The 20,686-nt window shown below is 40.4% G+C and overlaps 1 protein-coding gene and 1 long non-coding RNA gene across 2 annotated transcripts; both read left to right on the top strand.

Annotated features, from left to right (window-relative positions):
• On the top strand, nt 1-7,705 carry LOC144583207 (uncharacterized). The gene is made up of 2 exons (XR_013536874.1): nt 1-3,280; nt 3,864-7,705. It is a non-coding gene; the product is annotated as an uncharacterized LOC144583207 (long non-coding RNA).
• Nucleotides 7,706-9,997: 2,292 nt separating this feature from the next.
• Nucleotides 9,998-19,876, top strand: MAD2L1 (mitotic arrest deficient 2 like 1). Its single transcript, XM_020781546.3, has 5 exons — nt 9,998-10,275; nt 12,050-12,196; nt 12,633-12,753; nt 14,153-14,256; nt 17,370-19,876. The coding sequence occupies exons 1-5, from the start codon at nt 10,203-10,205 to the stop codon at nt 17,540-17,542; spliced, it is 618 nt and encodes a 205-aa protein (XP_020637205.1). The 5' UTR covers nt 9,998-10,202; the 3' UTR covers nt 17,543-19,876.
• Nucleotides 19,877-20,686: the final 810 nt, after the last annotated feature.

Below are 20,686 nucleotides of genomic sequence, written 5' to 3'. Positions count from 1 at the left end.
TGTTGTGTTCAGTGGGCTTGGTCCTAAGCACACAGAGTTTGCTTTTTGCCTCTTTAGAAAAATCAAAGAATGAAGTTTACCTCATGTATTTTGTTGGGATGGAAGTAATAAGAATGATACAGCAATACACAGATGTTTTGAGTAAAGAAAAGAGGTTGCTCTGGCTTTATTTCTGGGTTACAGATTCAACTTAAATTTTAGCTGAAACCAAAGGCTTTTCTCTTATGGGAAGACATAAGTATATGAATTGAGAATAGAGATGGGGGCGAAGCTACAAAACGGCACATCATCCTGGTTGACAAACCACAAACCATGAATTTCTTGCCTTTGGACCAATGATCCACAAAGTAGTTCATCAGTTCATGGGAGGGGTGGGGGTTGACAGCCTGAGGCTGTCTTTTACAAAAAGCTGAGCCCCTATCCAATTCCCACTGCCCCGTCGCCTCCCCCCCTTGGCTGCCGCCATCCACGCCTGCTGCCCACACCACCACTACTGTCCACCATGGCCTCCACTGCCATCTGAGCAAAGCAGAGCCCACCATAAGGGAAAACAAGCCACCCTTTGCAAAGACGGCAGCTGCGGCTTCCCTGCACTAAGGGAAGCTGCAGCTGCCACTCATAGGCATCCTTCAGTCTCAAGAGACTATGGTAACATGCTCTGAATCGAGGAGTGTCCTCTCCAGAACATGAAGCCCGGGTAAGGTAATGTGGAGGATAGGCTGTTACCCAAGCAGCAGATCCCCCCTCTCCACATTGCTGAAATGATCCAATGGAAAGGCAAGAGCCAATACAACTGGTTCCAGCAATGTCGCAGGAGTTGGCAGAACGACACATGCTGCCTTCGGGACTCCAGCTCCGGATTTTGCCTCAAGGTTAACTCCTGGAGCCTTTTCCATGAGTGGATATAGCCACAAGGCAGTGGAGGTTTGAAATCGGAGTTTTCCTTCTCCTAGATGGGCTGCCTTCCATGGCTGACGAGCCCCACCTACCCGGGGTTGCCACTATTGCAAAATTATTCCCTTATCTTCCCCAAGGGAATCCAAGCCACCCTTTGCAAAGAGGGCAGCGGTAGCTTCCCTTAGGGCAGGAAAGCTGCAGCCACTGTCTTCGCACAGAGTGGCCTGGATTCTCTTAGAGCAGCACGCCTGCCCTAAGGGAAGTGGCAGCCGCCATCTTTGCAAAGGATGGCCCTGTTCCCCTTATGGCACTTAGTTTAGATGGCTGCAGAGGCTGTGGCAGACAGCAGTGGCAGCCAAGGGAGGGAAGGGAAGGGGTGGCAGTGGGCTGTGAGGCTGTCTGCCTATGGGATTAGCCAATCAGCTGTTTGGCAGGCCCATAGGCAGAGTGGGAAGGCCACAGGCAGAAAGAGAAAGCTAGCCTTCCCTCTCTGCCTATGGGCGATGAATAAAATGGAGAAATATTCTGCCCTTCATATCCGTTGAGGAACTGACAAATACAAAGGGATGAATATTAAATGAATCAGCAATTTTTAAAAAATATTGCAATTCATTTTTAAAAATTCATCCCTATCTCTAAGTGAAAAGATTAAAGGCTTAAATGTCTTTGCAAAATAATAATTGCTAATCATGCAATTAATCAGCAGGCTCTGCAAAGCAGAAGAAGGGAAATCTGAGAAGTTAGTTCAGTTGAAAGTAGAAGGAAGTTGTACATACATATTTGCTTTCTTATTCATAAACATAAATAAACATTAGTTCTTAAAACAAAGTATCTCTCCCAGTTCTCTGTTTCCACTAAAAAAATACCTTGCTAGTTTACCTGGTCGATCAGAGGAGGTAATTCTGTACACTCTCCTGCTAGGAGAGAACAAAATCTGTAACAGGCAGATGGCCAAACATATCAATCTATTAATACAGCAACGCAGGTCACAATTTCCAACAGACTTCTTGGTTCTGCTCTCATGGGATGTAATCAACAACTTCCCAGGTTTGCCAAAGCCTCACTGCTGATGTCTAGCCATTCTTTCAAATGAATTATGTTCGTTTTGCTATGTTTCATCAGTATTTATGCCACTTGTCCTGCTTGTTTCCTTTCTTATTGGGCACACACTTCTCATCTGGGTGAGGACTGTTGCCTGTTGTATTATATGTTTCTTTTCAGATGCCAATAAAGATTCCTCTTCACTAAAAAATACAATTTTCTGCTTATGTGTTGTGTGGATATACTTATTTTTTTAACTAATAATTGTGTCTACCCTTGCACCCTGATCACAGAAACACAACAGTTCTGGCACAACCTGTCACGAATCTGGTGTGAGTACAATAACAATCTGCCAAGATTTCACTCTCACTTTTTGTTTTAGGATTCAACTTTGCCAACTGTCAAGAAGTATACAAATAGTTCATAAACAATAAGAGTTCAGTGGAAAAGCTGTTGTAAGAGTGTAATTGCTTATTTGTCTTCTTTAAATGAACACCAATCAAAGGTTGTTCAAGAAAAACAGCATATTAAAAAATCTGATTAAGTATCATTCTGAAAATTCACATTAAGTTATTAAACAGATGGAATCTGAAGATCTTGGTACTGCAGGAAAAAAATACTGATATTGGCACGACCCTTGGGCTGTATAATCTTTGGGATCTCTTCCAACTCTTTAAAGTTATCTTAAGATTCACTGTGATTCATATTCATAATACTGAACACAGTTATTTGTATCTAGGAAGATGAACAAAAGGAAACATATACACCAGAGATGGGATTAATAAAGATCACAAATGTATGGCAACTGTACAAACATGAAATAGTCTAGTAGTCCAAAGGGGAAGGTTCAGACATAATGTTTCAATAATTATAGGTAACTGAATCCAAATGCTAGTTATCTTACCAGGATAAGAGAATTTGTCAGGAAGCATCCAACTACTCTCCATAGCTATTCTATGGGTTGGAGACTGTGCAATTTTTGCATCTTTCTCTAGTGACATGAGCTGTTTGATTGCTCTGAGACCTTGTTTTTAGCTTTTCATTCACTTTAAAACAAACAAACAAACAAACAAACAAACAAATCCTTGTTCAATCCAAAGTACCAGAATTTGTGATAGTGAAGTATCTCACGAAACACCTACAATGGCATCACCTTGAGGTCACTGTAGACAACTAAAAATGTCCATGCATATGTAGTTCATCAGCAAAAAATTATTCCACCTCTCCTGACCAGTAGTGATGCCTCTATGCCTTGGTTCTAGATGAAAGAAGAGCAAGGGGGAAAGGAATCTGTGTATCACCTATTGACATGGACACAATCCAAGGTGGAAAACTGGAGAAAGTAAGTCTAATTCAAATCTGCCCATGAACTGCGGCCTGTAGGCCAAAACTATACACAATCATAGCCAAACATGGCAGGCCTTTGAATTCTGATTTTTCCCTTGACAAACTGGGTAGGTCAAAAAGCCTCAGCATCAATGCATCTGAATACCTTCTTCCTACTCAGTGCTACTCAGCTGGCACAACCTACCCTGGTAGGAATATCTTTATGTTGTCTCATAGCAGAAATTTTGTTTTATTATTGAATATATCTTGATTTTATTAATGTTTATACCATATCTGTTCTTTTTAAAACACTCAAAACCCACTGAGTTCTATGTGTTGTCCAAGGAGGAGAGAGAACTGTCTGCACATTTGCACCTGGCTAGAATTTCATGTGAAGATGGCCAGTATCCCTTCAAAGAAGTTCACAGGCAGGAGCAAATTTCATTTGCATAGAAGGGAGAGGGGAGCATAAAAGGAAACATATGTTTTAGGCAACAAGTTACAATGGAAATAACATTACCAGCTTGCTAGAAATTGAAACCATCAGTTTACTTACGATTTGTCCTATCTTTAAACTAAATTCTATAATTTGAATGCAGGCCTTACTTACTGCCAAGACCATAAAAGACGTACTCAAAATGAAAAAACCACCACCACCAATAATGAGAAAGAGAAGAGATGGAGTGGAAGGATGAAAAAGATGAACTATTCACAAGAACTATTTTACAAAAATCTCAAATGAAGCTTCAGAACACTCTCAAGGTGCTGCTAAGGTGGCAGTTGGAAGAGAAGCCATTGAACATTGATGCATGTACATTACAGAGGGATGGAGTAAAGGTTTGTAAGCTCTGGAATGTTCTGAAGATTATCTGTTCAGGTGCAGAGGACCCATATGTGTGACCCACAGGGACCATGAAAAAGAAACAAAGTTCTGCATGTATGAAAATTTGTTTAGAAAAATTCAGAGATAGGTACAATGTTGAAAAAGTCATGGTCTCTTTGAAGTGCAACTCATAGTAAATGTACTTGGATTTTCATAAGAATCCAAGACAGAGGGACAACAGCTAAAAGCCTATTAGCACAGTAAGCTCTGCTAAAGATGGGGTTCACATGTGTTTTCACTTAGATCAATCATCCTGCCCCTCTGAGACTTGTCACACACAACAGTAGGGCATTTATTATTTTTGGTATAATTCAGTGTGATCTTACTGAGCTCATTGTGTAGCCTATGGGGACGGTTATCCTGCACCCAAATGGAACTATGAGTGGTGTTAACTGAGGACACAACCCTATTACATATTAAGTTGGTTGTGACATTAAAAGGAAAGGCAGAGAAACCTCCTCCTCTATTTTTGTCTTTTTACAATTTCCCTAACGGACACAGCAAAATTCTAATACCATGCTAGGCTGATGCATTACTGTTTCAATGCCACTTACTTTAGGGTAAGCTAAAGGAGGGTAATAACACTCTCTTGCTTTAGGATTCCATCTTTGCAGCTCACCCTCCACATCTAGTTTTATGGGAACAGAAAATACTGAGGCCCCTTGGTACCTCAGGGGGGCAGCTTCCCAGACACCTCTTCCAGGTCTGGCTCTTCCCACTCTGATGATCCCCAACTTTCCTTCTTTTCTTTTATATCTCCTTCCCAATCTACCCTTCTTCTGTTGTCAAGAAACCCTCTACTACTGGCTGCTCCTTTCCCGCCTCCATATTCCTGCTCTATTTTATTTCAAATGTCCTGTCTTCTCCTCCTAAGGTCATAACTAGCACCATTGAGGGCAACAAAGTAAAGAATGTGCCAAACTTTTCTGCTCACTTCTAGGTCCAGACACTCTCAGTAGTTCCTCCTCACAGGTGGTTTATCTGCCTTCCATCTCCCCAATCTTCACCCCAACATTTCTCCTTCACACTGCAGTTGGCCTTGGCCACTGTTGCTGCTACCTCCTTACTCGTGAGTAAACTATTTATATTTATTTATTTATTTATTTATTTAATTTATATTCATTCATTCATTCATTCATTCATTCATTCATTCATACATACATACCTTGCCTATCTAGACCAAATTGTACTCTGAGTGGCTAACAATAATACATAAAACAATATAATAAAATAAAGACAACTGTAATAATATAATTCAAGATGGCAAAAGTAATTAGGTGATGACAGGAGGGCAAGCCTGACTAAAGAGCCAGGTCTTAAGTCTGCTCTTAAAAACACCCAGCAAAGGAGCCAGACAGATCTCTGTGGGCAGACTGTTCTATAGGTGAGGGGCCACTGCCAAGAAGGCCGTTTCTTGTTCTATCTCTTCAGGCCTCCCTTGGCGTTAGGCCCTCAGCCGTCTTTCCTGGCTAGAATGAGTGGTTTGGGTAGACCAAGGTGGGAGGAGGCGCTCCCCTAGATATCAAGGTCCTAAACCATTTAAGGTTTTATATGTCATCATTAACACTTTGAAATCAATGTGGAAATGAACAGGCAGCCAATGCAGGGCAGCCAGAGTGGGGGAAATATGCTGGTATTTTCTCACCCAAGTATGAAGTCTGGCTGCCGCATTCTGCACCATTTGGAGTTTCTGCATCAATCTCAAAGGTAGCCCCACATATAGTGCATTACAGTAGTTTAATTTTGAGATTACAAGCACATGGACCAGAGTGGTGAGCACCCCAACATCAAGATAGGGATGCAGCTGGGCAATCGGCCAGAGATGGAAATAGGCGGGCGGACCACTTACGCTACCTGGGTTTCCATGGTGAGCGTCAGATACAGATGGACCCCAAGCTGCAAATCTCACTCTTTGCAGTGAGAGTCACTCCCCCAAAAGAGAGGGAGTTTCCCAAACCACCGATAGTGGGGCCACCCATCCTCAGGACCTCCATCTTGTCCGGGTTCAGCCTCAGTCCATTCTCCTGCATCCATTGCAGTACAGCCTCCAGACAGCGCTGAAGGGACAGAATGGCATCCACTGTCGTTGGAAGAAAGGACCTCGCTCTGTATGGACCTGTAACATGGGAGAAGAGAACCCTTAGCACGATCTCCAGTGTCGACAGAAGAATCATTCAATGAGAGTTAAAATCAATCTCAGTTGAGATATCCTTTTAAGCCTGGACTGGACTGCACCACAGAGGCTCCTTTACAGATTTTCATACTTTGGACCAGTGGTTCTTAACCTTTGTTACTCGGATGTTTTTGAACTGCAACTCCCAGAAACCCCAGCCAGCAGTTGGTGGTGAAGGCTTCTGGGAGCTGCAGTCCAAAACTCCTGAGTAACCCAAGGTTAAGAACCAGTGCTTTAGACTCCTACACGTTGTTGTTGACTCTGTTTTGGCCATCTGAATACAATTTGCCTAGTTCAGCTTCCTTAAAGTAATGTCTCAAACAAAAGATATTCCTATTTTCTAGTACTTCTGTGCTTTGTTTGTAATGAACTCTGCACCACAACCTACTATTCGTTTGAAAACATAGTGGTAATAATTAATTATAAAGAACAGCTTCTGTGGCTCGACCATTTTGCATGAAAAGGTTCTTGATGTTATCCAGAGAAAGAGTCTAAAACTTATTCAATTTAACCAACACATATTAAGTTAAAATATAATCAAAAGAGTGACTGGAATCACTCTGTGTTAGTTGGAAAAGTCACTTTGAAGAAGGTGTTTATTAGCAACATTCTCCATGGGCCCAAACAGGTGGCTCAAAAATATCTGGGGAAAATCAGCTGCTGCTTATTAGGGTAAAGAGCCGACATTGCTAACAGGCAAAGTGCCAATAAATAGTAGGGATGCCTGGATTTGGAATCATTTTTACAGGAAGCATGCAATTAAACAAAGTAAGCAATTTGTACACATTCAAACATGTGATTCTTGAATTTCAGTCACTATGAATGTATTACCTGATCAGGTTACAGTATTACCATATTCTGGCTTCTAAGGGGTGGGGTGGATGGAGGACAACGTTGGGCTTAAATTTACAATACTGTATATTCAATAACTGATTGCAACAAAATATAGCTGGAGTGATAATATCATTTAACAGAATACTAGGTACCGAAGACTTGATAGTCAATAATATTTTACTATATCAATTCAGTGATCTGAAAATCAGACAGAAAATTAATGGAATACCACACTGTTTCCATAAATGAATGAAGTGATGAATTCTTCTGAAAAAAAATCCTGAGCCAACTTTCCTTAAAATAAATGAATTAGCAGTTCATTATTTGATACTGTATTCTGTATATGCCTAAGATATGTGCATCTAGACCAGTACACAAAACCCATGGGTGAGAATCATGAAATCTCACACAGCCATTTTTATGGCCCTCTGAATATTTTTAATGTACTGTTTTTATGTTTACTGCACTTGTTTTTAATTGCTCATGAATCATCTTTTGTCCCTAATACTGGGAGAAAGCATAGAAGTAATTTAAATAAATATTATGTAAAATGCCTTATAAGCAACTTCTGAAAGTAACTAAAAATGCTAATTACTCTAAAATACCTTTGTAATTATTCCGTACATTACTTTTAATATATAACAAATTACTCCCTTGTTACACCAAAAAGTAAGTAGGTACAGACCACTGTGTTATTTGCTCCTGATTTTTACCATATTGTAAATGCCACACCCTCACAAGGAAATACTGTGATCCGATTCATGCTGGAACATATTGACCAAGATACATTGATTTCTCTGATCCAGAATCTAGCATCTGTCTTACCAGAAGTCCACTTGTTCACAGAGAAACATGATAAAGCATAGTCTGATAGCTTCCCACACTCTGTCTTGTAACAACACGACATGATTCTGCTGTGAATCTAGAAGTTCTAAATCTACATTACACACACATTACAAAAAAGCACAGGCTACTCCTGCTATTTGAGGGGCATGTCAAAATTCCCTTACAGTCTATGGTCTCCCAGGTATGCTTTTATTGTGTAGTAATGACCACCAACAGGGATTACACATGAGTAAGATAGCAATGATTAATCTCTGTAATGCCTACTTGCTATGATGGCTGTATAGTATCTCCAGTATCAGGATCACTACATATGTCTTTTTCAACCAGTTGCTAGGGAAAGTAAAGAAGAAGGTACAGTAATTCCATGTTCATTGTCTGTTTATCTGCTTCTGATACAGTATATACAGTATCTGGTCAGCCACTACCAAGACAAAATACTGGACTGTATAAATCTTTAGTATGAGCAAAAGGGGCTCTTCTTACATAGTAAGTTGTGTAGACATGTGACACTCGACAACTGAGGTAAAAGAGGTGCTCCAAAATATATCTGAGAAGATCATACGCCTCCACTGCATGGTGCAGGGTGAGTGGTGGAACAGAAAAGTGACCGATTCTGCATCAGAAAAATTAGCAAAACCAAGATAATTTGTGTACTGCTTCCGTCTTGGCTGATAGTAAATGAGAGTTGTCCCTGCAAGACAGAATATTTCCATGTCCTATGCAGAAGCAACACATAAATGGTACTGTGACATGACATTATGATTTCCATTTATATAAGGAAATACAAATTTTGCTAAAGCATCAAAATCTCAAAACATTCACATCACGACAGACTACTTAGAAATCTTACATTAGAGAATGTGTGTGTCTTCTCAAAAATATCTTAATAAAATGTGGGGAGATCAATTCTTAAATAAACACTGCCATCTTGTGGTAATATAAGTGCAAAACAGTAGGAAAATCCCTTACTAATTTACACAACAAAAATATTCAGCAGCCAGTAGCGTCCTTTTAAGTGGATCCACATATAATCATGAACGATGAACAATCTTCCCCAAGGGCAAATGAAGAATGACAAAATGATTATGCAATAAAAATCAGGACAGATAAGCCTTTTTACTATGAAGAATGTAATATGCAACCAAAGTTTAAAATTTAATTTGATAATGCACATTGTACAGTGCTGTGAAAGGTTATACTGTATTACACTGATTCTAGACCTTTAACACACATTGTTATAATAAGGATACAAGTACAGCCGTACCTCGATTTACAAATTTAATGTGTTCTCCGGGACGTTTCGTATTGCAAAAAATTCAAAAACTGAAACTCAGTTTCCCATAAGAACTCATGCACCGCAGTGGCACTATAAACCTCCCAGGTCCAATGCATCCTAGGGAAACTTGCTTCGTATTGTGAAACAAAATTGTAAACTGAGGCATTATTTTCAATGGACTTTCTTTCATAAACTGAAAATTAAGTTAACTGAGGCGTTCGTAAACCGAAATGTGAGTTTATCCCAGATTATAAGAATTCCTTGGAACAAGAGGCTCAGCACTGAAATACCAAGATGTATGAATAATGACTATGGAATCATAAAATGCGGAAAGCTAAAATATTTGGGTCCCACTAAATGACAAATGAAAAGTAGATTATGTTACAGCTGACCATTCAAAGTAAAGCAGGAGAAGAAATCCAGGCAACAGAAGATGTCACAAGACTTGCTTTACTGTCACAAGATCTGCTTCACTGCACTTTATGAAACAGACAAAATAACACCGTTTCTTACTCTCCTCCACCAACTCATGTTCTAACGAAAATCACCAAAACCACACACACACACACACACACGCGCGCGCGCGCGCGCGCGCGCGCGCGCGGATTTATAAGCGAACGTGGCGGCAGAAAACACCGAATCGGTCTGCCTCCGAAAAACCCGCTGTGGACCATCTCCACTGTGCGCCTGCGCGAAGCGAGAGTTCTTATTCCCCCCCCCCGAGCTTGCGTCGTGATGCTCATGGAGGCGGAGCCAAAGTTTGAATAACGTGGCGGGAAAAGGTTCCGCTTCCACGGCCTTGCTTTGAGGGGAGGGGAGAAAGACGGTCCTGAGGGGATTTTTTTTTCCCCCGCGGGGGTGGTCGTTTGCGCGACCGTTTCTCGTTCGCCTCGGAGCCCAGCTCGCTTCCTTTCCTCCTTTCCCTAATGGCGAAGCAGCAGAGCCGGGAGCAAGGGATCACTTTGCGAGGCAGCGCCGAGATTGTCGCCGAGTTTTTCTGTGAGTAACGGAAGTGGGTGGATCTCCTTGGAAGGCAGCGAACCTTGATGGGCTTACTCGGCAGTAAGCCCAGCGCGGGGGCTTGCTTCCAGGCAAGTCACTTCCTTGAGAGTAAATCCTATCGGACTCAGTGGTATTTACTTCCGAGTAGAAGTGCCTAAGACGGAGTGGAGGGGGGAGTGTTACGAGGGGAAAATGGCGCCTCCGCTGAGGGGAACCTTCTCCTTGACGGACAGGACCTGGGTTTGTAATCGTCTCCTGTCCTTTATTGGCTCTGTCATCTTCTCTCGCTTCTTAAGCCTTTGCCTTAATTAATAAAAAAAATTTTAAAAATTAATGGCCCTAAGCAGTTATGATTTCCCAAAGTAAGGACAAGGAGGCAAACCCGATTCATAGGATGCTTAAGAAGATGAATGGCTGCTTGCCACAGGCAGGATGGCCTTATAAAATGAAAGGGTTAAGATGCATTTCGTGGGATTTATTTCTGAGTAAAGGATGGTGCTGTGAATGAAGGATGTTCTAAATAGGCATCGTGGCTCTAGTAATTCTCCCAATATAATAGTTAAGTCGTTCTTGCCTGCATAACAATAGAAAGATCCTCGCTGAGAAACAGTCTCTGATTATTATGGGTGACTATTCCACTCTAGGCATGTCTATTTTATCCATGCTGGAGGCAGAATTATGAATTATACAGATTCAGGGTTATCAATCGCAACTAGAGTAGGCCTATGTCGTATGACATGAATGAAACTTCAGGCAAGGTTCAGTCCCATTCATTTAGTAACTTTAAACTAACACATGGGTTTAACCTCTAACTTCCTTTAGCAAGTAATTTTAGAAGGGTAGCCCTGTCAGTCTGCAAGCTTATCCGGCAAAAATCAAAAGAAACAAAACAAAAGACAAAATCATGTGGCACCTTAAAGACTAACCATTATATTTTAATGTGTTTTTTAATGTTTTTTTTTTAAACCAGGTTTTTGTCACTGTTTTTTCGTGTGGTAGTTTTGCTTTGGATTTTGCCTGATATGCTTCCTTTGGAAAGGCAACTAGTAATTTCTAGATGGAATGCAAAATATGTGTGTTATCTCTTTTACATCTGTGGCTTTCAATTCCCTGAAGTTACTACCTCTCATCAGAAAACCTGTGTAGACACTGATTGGAATATTACAAAAATATGAACTCACCAGATTGGGATTTTGTGCATGAATATTTTGCATTGTGATACAATCGTTTTGACAGTCATTTATGTAACTGAACCATACAGCTCCATAAAGTATGGAGTTTCATTAGTGAAACTTCAGATGTTGGTATTCTTACTGTTGAGATGCTGGCTGGATAGCTCACTGAATTGGGTACCTGTCCAGCCTTTTTGGTCTTGGGCAAACAGTACAGCCCCAGAATACCCAAAAAGGGCTGTAAACGTCTTTTGAGTACTTTTTACCCTGAAAACTCTGGTATGAGTCACTGTAAGTTGGATTCAACTTGATGACATGTTCTGTACTATTACTCTTAATATGAACACCCCGTAATTAGGCTGTAGCTAGAAGAAAATGATAATAGACTGCTATATTCATATTTCTTTTAAATTTGCTTTGGGAGACAATCTAGAGACTCTTCCCCTTGAACTGTTTTTTTTTTCAGTTCAAGGGGAAGAATAGTTTAATACAAATATGTATTGCCACTAAAAACAGGTGTATGGTTTGAAGTTGTTAATGGGATAGAAAAAACCAGTATGATCACTTTGGATTGTAACATTAATATTTTCTTCTTTCAGCATATGGCATCAATAGTATATTATACCAACGTGGGATCTATCCTGCTGAAACCTTCACACATGTTCAGAAATATGGACTTACTATGCTTGTAACAGCAGATCCTGAATTAAAGAACTACCTGAATAATGTAGTGGGGCAATTAAAAGGTACTATTATTAATAAATTTCCTAGGTGTTTGAGAAGGCATATGGTCAGTTTCCTACAAACCTCAAAAATACACATGATAAGGAGAACACAAGAAAATGCACAACTCAAGCACACTTTCTTATTGGAGAGTAAACTACTGGTAAACAGTTGACATGGTTCAGCTACCAGTTTCATTTATAATGTGAATGGAAACTGAAATGCCAAACATGTAGTGCATCATGAGTTGAAGTCTGGATTTTTTTTCCCCGTATGAGTTCATGTTAATATATATAAGAAGAATGTGCAGTTGCTGGCCTAATAGATTTGTTATGGCACACTTATTAGCAATGATTGCATGAAACAATTAGCAATGATTACATAAAAAAGATACCACTTCCTTACCTGTGAACATTTACATTATTATAGCAAAGCCTTGTTTTCCTTCTAACTTCTCAGAGTGGCTCTGTGAGTGCCTAGTGCAGCGGCTAGTGGTGGTGATCTCCAGTAAGGAAACTAGTGAAATTCTAGAAAGATGGCAGTTTGACATTGAGTGTGACAAAACTGCAAAGGATGAAAAGTAAGTATCATCAAATCTTGTTTCAAACAATGGCAAATGTAGAATGCATGCCATTTCCCTTACATTGGTTAATACAAACTAGTTGAATAAAACACAAAATCCAACTATACAAACATAATCTAAATAGCTTAAAATAAATTAATCTTTCTCTGAAAAATAGATAAGTTTGAGTCATCACCACAGCAATTTCAATTTATATCCTTATTGCCTTCTGGTATAAGACTGTTTGTTATAAAGGTAGTAAACCTTTCAGATATCTCTAAGGAAGGAATTACATCTAGTCCAGCTTCTGTATCTCACAGTAGCCCCACCAATCCTGTTAACCATTGGAAAACTGCAGACTCCCAGATCAGTCAGCACTTAATAACACTACCATTTTATCTGGACTGAGGTTCATGTTTATTTATGATCCTATCACTGTTGGGTTCAGTCGCATTCAAGACTTTCAGCACCATACATGATTATAGAAAAGAAGTGAAACAACTTAAATGTACTGTTCTCTCTTAGGTCATCTACTAGCATAAACAATGTACTTTCCAAAAGCTAGACAATAGACATCTAGAGTGGTCGAAATGACTAGATAGGCGGGGTATAAATACAATAAATAAATAAATACATCTAAGTTAGTTTAAACCGGAATTTGCTATAGTTGCATGGTCACTTGACATGGGCAAATGCAGACTGACTAGTAGATAATTATTGAAGCCCAGGAACCTCCCACACTGGCTTTTTTTCTATTAAAGATTGTACAGCTGGCTTCTCCAAAGAATGACTGCTCCAGGGAGGACTTGACCTTTGCCTTTTCCAGCCCAAACAGCCTGTACATCAGGTTAAAACCAGCTACTACTACTAAAGGTTTAGCTTGCAAGTCAGTTGGATCAAATGAAAGTAATTGGAACTCAAGCAAATGTGATGGGCTGAACTCACGGCTAGTACCTGTATAGGACTGAAGCTTAGCACAGAATCCAAAATGGGGTGTTTTTATTTGCAGAATGCATCACAAACACATCAGAATGGACTGATGAGTGTTATATCTCCTTGTTAGTACCAACAGGGTGTAATAGGCTTTTAATCTTGCACAAAGGGTTTTTGTACAATATTATGCAGATAATGCAGTTCTAAAGTTCAGTATCTTCTACTATTGCCACCAAAAAGTAGGCCTTCCTAATAACCTATGTTTGTATGCTTCCCATGTTTTTCAATTTATATGTCATATCAGTTTGTTGATTCTCATGTCCTACATATCAGCAGGATTGGCTGGGGAATTATTTTAGTCAAAACATATCAATAAGTTAATCCAGTTAGAAGAATTACTGATTTTGTAGAATGAAATAATGTTTTCAATGTATGTTGCCAAATTTCTTGGATAATCACTAATTTTTACTGTGGGTTTTTTTAGCATGCCAAGACAGAAATCTCAGAAAGCAATACAGGATGAAATTAAATCTGTTATCAGACAGATAACAGCCACCGTGACATTTCTTCCTTTATTAGAAACTACCTGTAAGTAATATTGTTTGATGCTGCAAATAGAACATAGAGGATTGTTATGAGGGCTATAGAAAACAGTTTATACTTGTATATGTTATAAGCTTATCTTACATAGTAAAGAACCAGAGCACTTTAAGTTTCTATATCTTTTAAAATAACTTGCAAATTTTTGCAACCTGTAATCTCTAGAAGGAAGACTGCATTAGCTTGGGACCAGTTATATTTAACATTTTGATTAACTATTTAAAGTTATAGGTGAAAAACAAGAAGAGAGAGATGCCAGCTTTCAGATAATACCATATCTCTATTTTGCAAAATCTGAGCTATTGATGAATGGCTCTGTGATTTCTGAAATGGGTTGGTTAGAGATTAAGATATAGTTGTGCTTAAATTTTTTAAAGTAGGTAGATCATGACTTAAATCACAGAAGGAGCAGCTAAAATAAGGCAATAATACAGTATGTTACTTACAAAGAAATGTCTAAATTACTCCCTTTTTCAGAGGAGGAGAAGCTGATTATTTAGTCTGATAAAGTATCAGACAAAGTTCAAGAAATCTGGGTTCAAATGCCCATTTGGCCATGGAAATTCACTCATGGATACAGGGATGTGTGTGTGTTTAGTCGTGTCCAACTCTTCGTGACCCCATGGACCAGACCACGACAGGCCCTCCTATCTTCCACTGCCTCCCGGAGTTGTGTCAAATTCATGTTGGTTGCTTCGCAGACACTGTCCAGCCATCTCATCCTCAGTTGTCCCCTTCTCCTCTTGCCGTCACACCTTCCTAACATCAAGGTTTTTTCCAAGGACTCTTTTCTTCTCATGAGATGGCCAAAGTATTGGAGCCTCAGCTTCAGGATCTGTCCTTCCAGTGAGCACTCGGGGTTGATTTCCTTTAGAACTGATAGGTTTGTTCTCCTTGCAGTGCAGGGGATTCTCAAGAGCCTCCTCCAGCACCACAATTCAAAGGCATCAGTTCTTCGGCGGTCTGCTTTCTTTATGGTCCAGCTCTCACTTCCATACATCACAACAGGAAAAACCATAGCTTTGACTATTCGGACTTTTGTTGGCAATGTGATGTCTCTGCTTTTCAAGATGCTGTCAAGATTTGTTATCGCTTTCCTCCCAAGAAGAAGGCATCTTTTAATTTCGGGGCTGCTGTCTCCATCTGCAGTGATCATGGAGCCCAGGAAAATAAAATCTGTCACTGCCTCCATGTCTTCCCCTTCTATTTCCCAGGAGGTGATGGGACCAGTGGCCATGATCTTAGTTTTTTTGATGTTGAGTTTCAGACCGTTTTTTGCACTCTCCTCTTTCACTCTCATTACAAGGTTCTTTAATTCCTCCTCACTTTCTGCCATCAGAGTGGTATCATCTGCATATCGGAGGTTGTTGATATTTCTTCCGGCAATCTTAATTCCGGCTTGGGTTTCTTCCAGTCCAGCCTTCCGCATGATGTATTCTGCATATAAGTTAAATAAGCTGGGGGACAATATACAGCCTTGCCGTACTCCTTTCCCAATTTTGAACCACTCAGTTGTTCCATGACCAGTTCTAACTGTTGCTTCCTGTCCCACATATAGGTTTCTCAGGAGACAGATAAAGTGGTCAGGCACTCCCATTTCTTTAAGAACTTGCCATAGTTTGCTGTGGTCCACACAGTCAAAGGCTTTTGCATAGTCAATGAAGCAGAAGTAGATATTTTTCTGGAACTCTCTGGCTTTCTCCATAATCCCGCGCAAGTTAGCAATTTGGTCTCTAGTTCCTCTGCCTCTTCGGAATCCAGCTTGTACTTCTGGATACAGGGATAGCAATAGTGAATAACTCACCTTACAAACTATTTAGTCACTAACAATCAGAAACAACTTTTCTGTAGAAAGCAACAACCACATTTAACAACTGTACAGGACGTCTTGGATTTTGAAGGTGCCTCACATTCATTATCTGTAATCCTTATAACAATCCTTCATATTAAATCAGTATGAATTATGGTGCTGGAGGAGACTCTTGAGAGTCCCCTGGACTGTAAGGAAAACAAACCTATCTATTCTGAAGGAAATCAAACCTGAATGCTCACTGGAAGGACAGATCCTGAAGCTGAGGCTCCAATAATTTGGCCATCTCATGGGAAGAGAAGACTCCCTGGAAAAGACCCTGATGTTGGGAAAAGGGAAGGCAAGAGGAGAAGGGGACAACAGGACGAGATAGTTGGACAGTGTCATCGAAACTACCAACATGAATTTGACCCAACTCCGGGAGGCAGTGGAAGACACAAGGGCCTGGCATGCTCTGGTCCATGGGGTCACAGAGTTGGGCACGACTTAACAACTAAACAACAACAACCTACAATATTGCAGTCATATAGGAAATTAATTATGGGGGCACAATTCAAACTGAAGATTCGTGATGTATGTCTGATTTATAGCCACTACTAGAAAAGAGGTAATGTCCCTGTTAAGGTCTCTCCCTGAAGGCACAGGACCTACAAGTGGGCAGAGAGAGATGTGTTCCTCCTTTCAGGTTGCTGGTCTCCATCCTCTGTCCCAACCATGTCACATCAAGCAATAGACTCTGAAAGGATGTTCTGCTCATATTTTATTGAAAGCTGGGTCCCATTTTGTGGACTGTTCTACTTGTATTCACTTAAACATGAGCAGAATACTATTGACTCTGCCACCCAATAAAGCAAGATCATTGCTTGGCTGGTTGGACCCCACTTATAGTGCTATATCCCTCCACCTACTATAAAATAAAATAAAAGAGCTGACATAACTCAAACTCAGTGTTTCTGTTAGTTTTAATACTAGTCTGTAGAAAAATCAGTAGAAATGGAGCTCATGTGTACATTCCCTTCAGGTAGAATCTTCAGAACCAAGTAATGAGTGAAGTCTTACCATCTGCATCTTCAAACTCAATCTACCTGGTTGTGCCTGATGCTGAGGTTTAATCACAGTATCTTTCTCAAGTTATGATAGTTAATATTCTACCACTAAAGTTGGTTAAATTGCACAAATGTCTCAATTGCTGAGACCCCAAAATATCAGGTACTAGTGTAAGCAAAATTATCTAAAATGTATTTACCACCAATATACAGTGATATCAGTTTGTTTGTTTGTTTTTTTATAGGTGCTTTTGACTTGCTAATTTTCACAGACAAAGACTTAGAAGTTCCAGAAAAATGGGAGGAGTCAGGTCCACAGTTTATTGCTAACTCTGAAGAGGTCCGTCTTCGATCCTTCACAACTACAATACACAAGGTCAACAGTATGGTGGCCTACAAAAAGGACAATTTTCCCTGACTCACCAAATACCATTGGACATTCATGTTATGTTCTAAGTAAGCTGAATGCAAGCAGCAAAGAAGTGCTTTGTACATACTTTATATTTTGTAATCAAGGTGCAACCTCAAACGGAAGAGCCTTTTTATCCCAAGATACCTTATACGTAAAGCCAAATTACATCTGGGGGTGGGGGGGAGAAGCATCTTTATAAAGATTAGGTAAGCAAAGAAACTTCTTAAGACCAACACATAATTTTGTTTTCAGAATATCAGGTAGGTTACTTCATTAAAAGCATGATCTTGAAATGATACTGTGGATGTACTGCTAAGAATCTCAAAATTCTGTTCCAATCTACATATGCTATAACATGAGTATGTGTCAAATGCTTTTTTAGATCCTGGTATTTTATATAATAAAGATTTAAATATGTAGTGTACATAAAAATGTGTTGGTCTTTGTAACTAGTGGAGAAAGTAGAAAGCCTTGTGGTCCTTGTGCAAAATCCCAAAACATGGGTGGGTAAAATTGTTGAGCCATTGAAACACTAAACCCAGGTGAGATTTGAGTTCAGAGCTCTTTTTAAGGTGAATATTGTGGAGCTTGGGAAGGGAATAGCCCTCCAGATTTTGTAGTGTCAGGATCTATGACAGTCACATCCCAAGACAGAGTGTCTAAACTTGTTGAATTGAATTTTGGTCAGTCACCTAGTTGAGAATGTACTAGATGACTTAAGCCTTCATTTCCCAAAGAGATAGGAAGAGAAAGTCACAAGAGGTCAGATGCCTTAAGCTGATGCAACACACCTGGCCTCTACATCTTGAGACATCCCTTTAATGCAGATCCTGACACAACAGGTGGTCAGGATAAAATTTGGATTTTCCTATTCGTTTTCCCATCTCGAGCTCTGCAATGCCTAATCTGAAGCAAAGCCTTGCTGGACTCAAAACACCCACTTATTGTTTACATTTTAGTGGTCCAATGAATATATTACTCTTCCTTCTACCTACTTATCTGAAGTGATTGTGTACTGTCTCTAAAGTTTGCTTACCTGTGTCCGTATACACTATACACATAATAGGAAGTGTTGTATCCAGCAATGGTTTTGTGGAAAGCGCACACAAGGTACTTATCCAGCTTTTCAGTGTTCCTGTGTCTAATGCAGTCACCTGTTTCCTGATAATCTGAATATCCTCTACCAAATGTAACTCTGTGAGACAGAAGGTGAGAGGGATGCCCCACTCGAGAGCTCTCCCTCTCCCACAAGAATACGGAGCAGAGTCCCTAGCCAGCACCAGAACCTGTGGCAGAAGCTCAGCAAGGGACATAGAGTTGACTGAGAACTTGCAGGGTGTGACAAAAGTCCAGGAAGAAAAGGCAGGAAAAGAAGAGGGTGGCTTTTGAGGCAGGAACAGGAGGTAAAAGAGAGTCAGTTGCTGCCAGGCTGGGAAGGGGTGTGGATGGAGGATCCCTGGACAGTATTATGGGAGAGGCTGAGTGCCTAAAGAGGAGGCGGATTACAAAAGGGAGATTCCTCCCAGACCCTCTTATTGGGGAGAAGCCAAGGCAAGAGAACGGAGGAGGGGGTTAAGAGTAGAGAGAGAGACTAGAATGGAGAATAAGAGATATGAGGAAGAACTACAGGGAGGACCCTGGGAGGATTGAGACCCCGAGGGATGAACCCTGTGGAATGGCGATCGGGAGGACGAGACTGCCCTTGCTGGAAGTGAAAGACTGGGTCCCTGCTGATTTACTGGGACCATGGAACAATAGTTATGGCAACCTGTTCCTCTTAGAAGACTAGAGACCCCTTCCGGACCTGTTGGCAGGAGAAAAGACTCATAATCATGTCACAGACACTTGTTTATTGTTAAATGCACCAATAAATCTTTCACCTGTTTTGAAGCAACAAAAATCTGATTTCTTTGAACCAAAAGATGAGCCTAAAGCCAAACCCACCTGTTCCTCTTAGAAGACTGGAGACCCCTTCCGGACCCGTTGGCAGGAGAAAAGACTCAATCATGTCACAGACACTTGTTTATTGTTAAATGCACCAGTAAATCTTTCTCCTGTTTTGAAGCAACAAAAATCTGATTTCTTTGAACCAAAAGACGAGCCTAAAGCCGAACCCTCACACTATGCTATTATCTACTGTTACTTTCCTTCACAACTATCAGACCCATCTTTCACAAGGCTCAGATAAAAATTGCTAATATTCTGTATATTAACACACATAGTTCCTCCATCTCTTTTAATAATGTTACTACTTATGGTTGGTTTTGCCACAACTCTGTTCTCCCCCTTTTTTCCCTTGTTTTGTCTCTTGTGAAACAGGTCATAAATTATTACACATGTGAAATGCAACCATACACCACTGTCTTAAAGCCACACATGAAACTTTTATTGTGAAATTTGAAGTGCTTGCAAAGACTAACCACTACCTCTTCTAAAACTCCAGCTTTCAGGCTCCCAGGTGGTCTCCCACCTAGGCACTGCCAGATCAAGGTTGCTTAGTCTCAGTAAAAGATCGCATATATTTTTACATCAACTATGATTCTAATTAGGACAAGTACTTGGTAAACAGTGTCAGCAAAGAATGCCTGGGAAAATCAAATCAAGCATGAGATAAACTGAAATTCGTATTTAAATTCGTATCTGCAAATTAGACAAGGTGCAGCATCCATCCCCACACTAAACCTTTATTGGCATTTTGTCTATTTCCATCAGTCTTCCCAAGTAAAGAGATGCTAATTTTTCCTAGAGCTGCTATACTTGCATCTACCCCCAAATAATTCACATTGGCTAATTCTTGATTTTGCCACTAGATGCCACTCTTTCTACAAACTCAGGAAGGGCATGTCTATAGACTTCTAGCTTTTCACCTTCAACAATTCCTGTGTGCCTAGCTCAACAGTGACTGGATACAGTGGACCCTCGACTTATGAAGGTCCCTACTTATGAAAATTTCAAGGTATGAAAAGCTCTGGCCGCCAAATTTTGGTTCAACCTGTGGCTGGAGCTTCGTCCTAGGAAAGGCAGGGGGAAAGGGCGGGAAATTCAAAGCCATCCCCACTGGCATTGGGGGCAGATTTGGAAGCCTGGGAAGCCAAAACCGTCCTACCTCTGTGCCCACGGCCAGCTTCCCAGGCTTCCAAAGCCCCTCTG

The sequence above is a fragment of the Pogona vitticeps genome, chromosome 5 (genome assembly GCF_051106095.1).
Source record: "Pogona vitticeps strain Pit_001003342236 chromosome 5, PviZW2.1, whole genome shotgun sequence".
NCBI lineage: Eukaryota > Metazoa > Chordata > Lepidosauria > Squamata > Agamidae > Pogona > Pogona vitticeps.
The sequence above is the reverse complement of the archived record's forward strand: the minus strand, read 5'-3'. Positions and strand labels throughout refer to the sequence as shown.

What these genes read in the sequence shown, in the direction of transcription:
- MAD2L1 (XM_020781546.3), top strand. Translation starts at nt 10,203, where the DNA reads ATGGCGAAGCAGCAGAGCCGGGAGCAAGGGATCACTTTGCGAGGCAGC. An exon ending in TGTAGTGGGGCAATTAAAAG is followed by an intron (nt 12,197 to 12,632) that starts GTACTATTATTA and finishes CTAACTTCTCAG; the next exon opens with AGTGGCTCTGTGAGTGCCTA. An exon ending in AAAACTGCAAAGGATGAAAA is followed by an intron (nt 12,754 to 14,152) that starts GTAAGTATCATC and finishes GGGTTTTTTTAG; the next exon opens with CATGCCAAGACAGAAATCTC.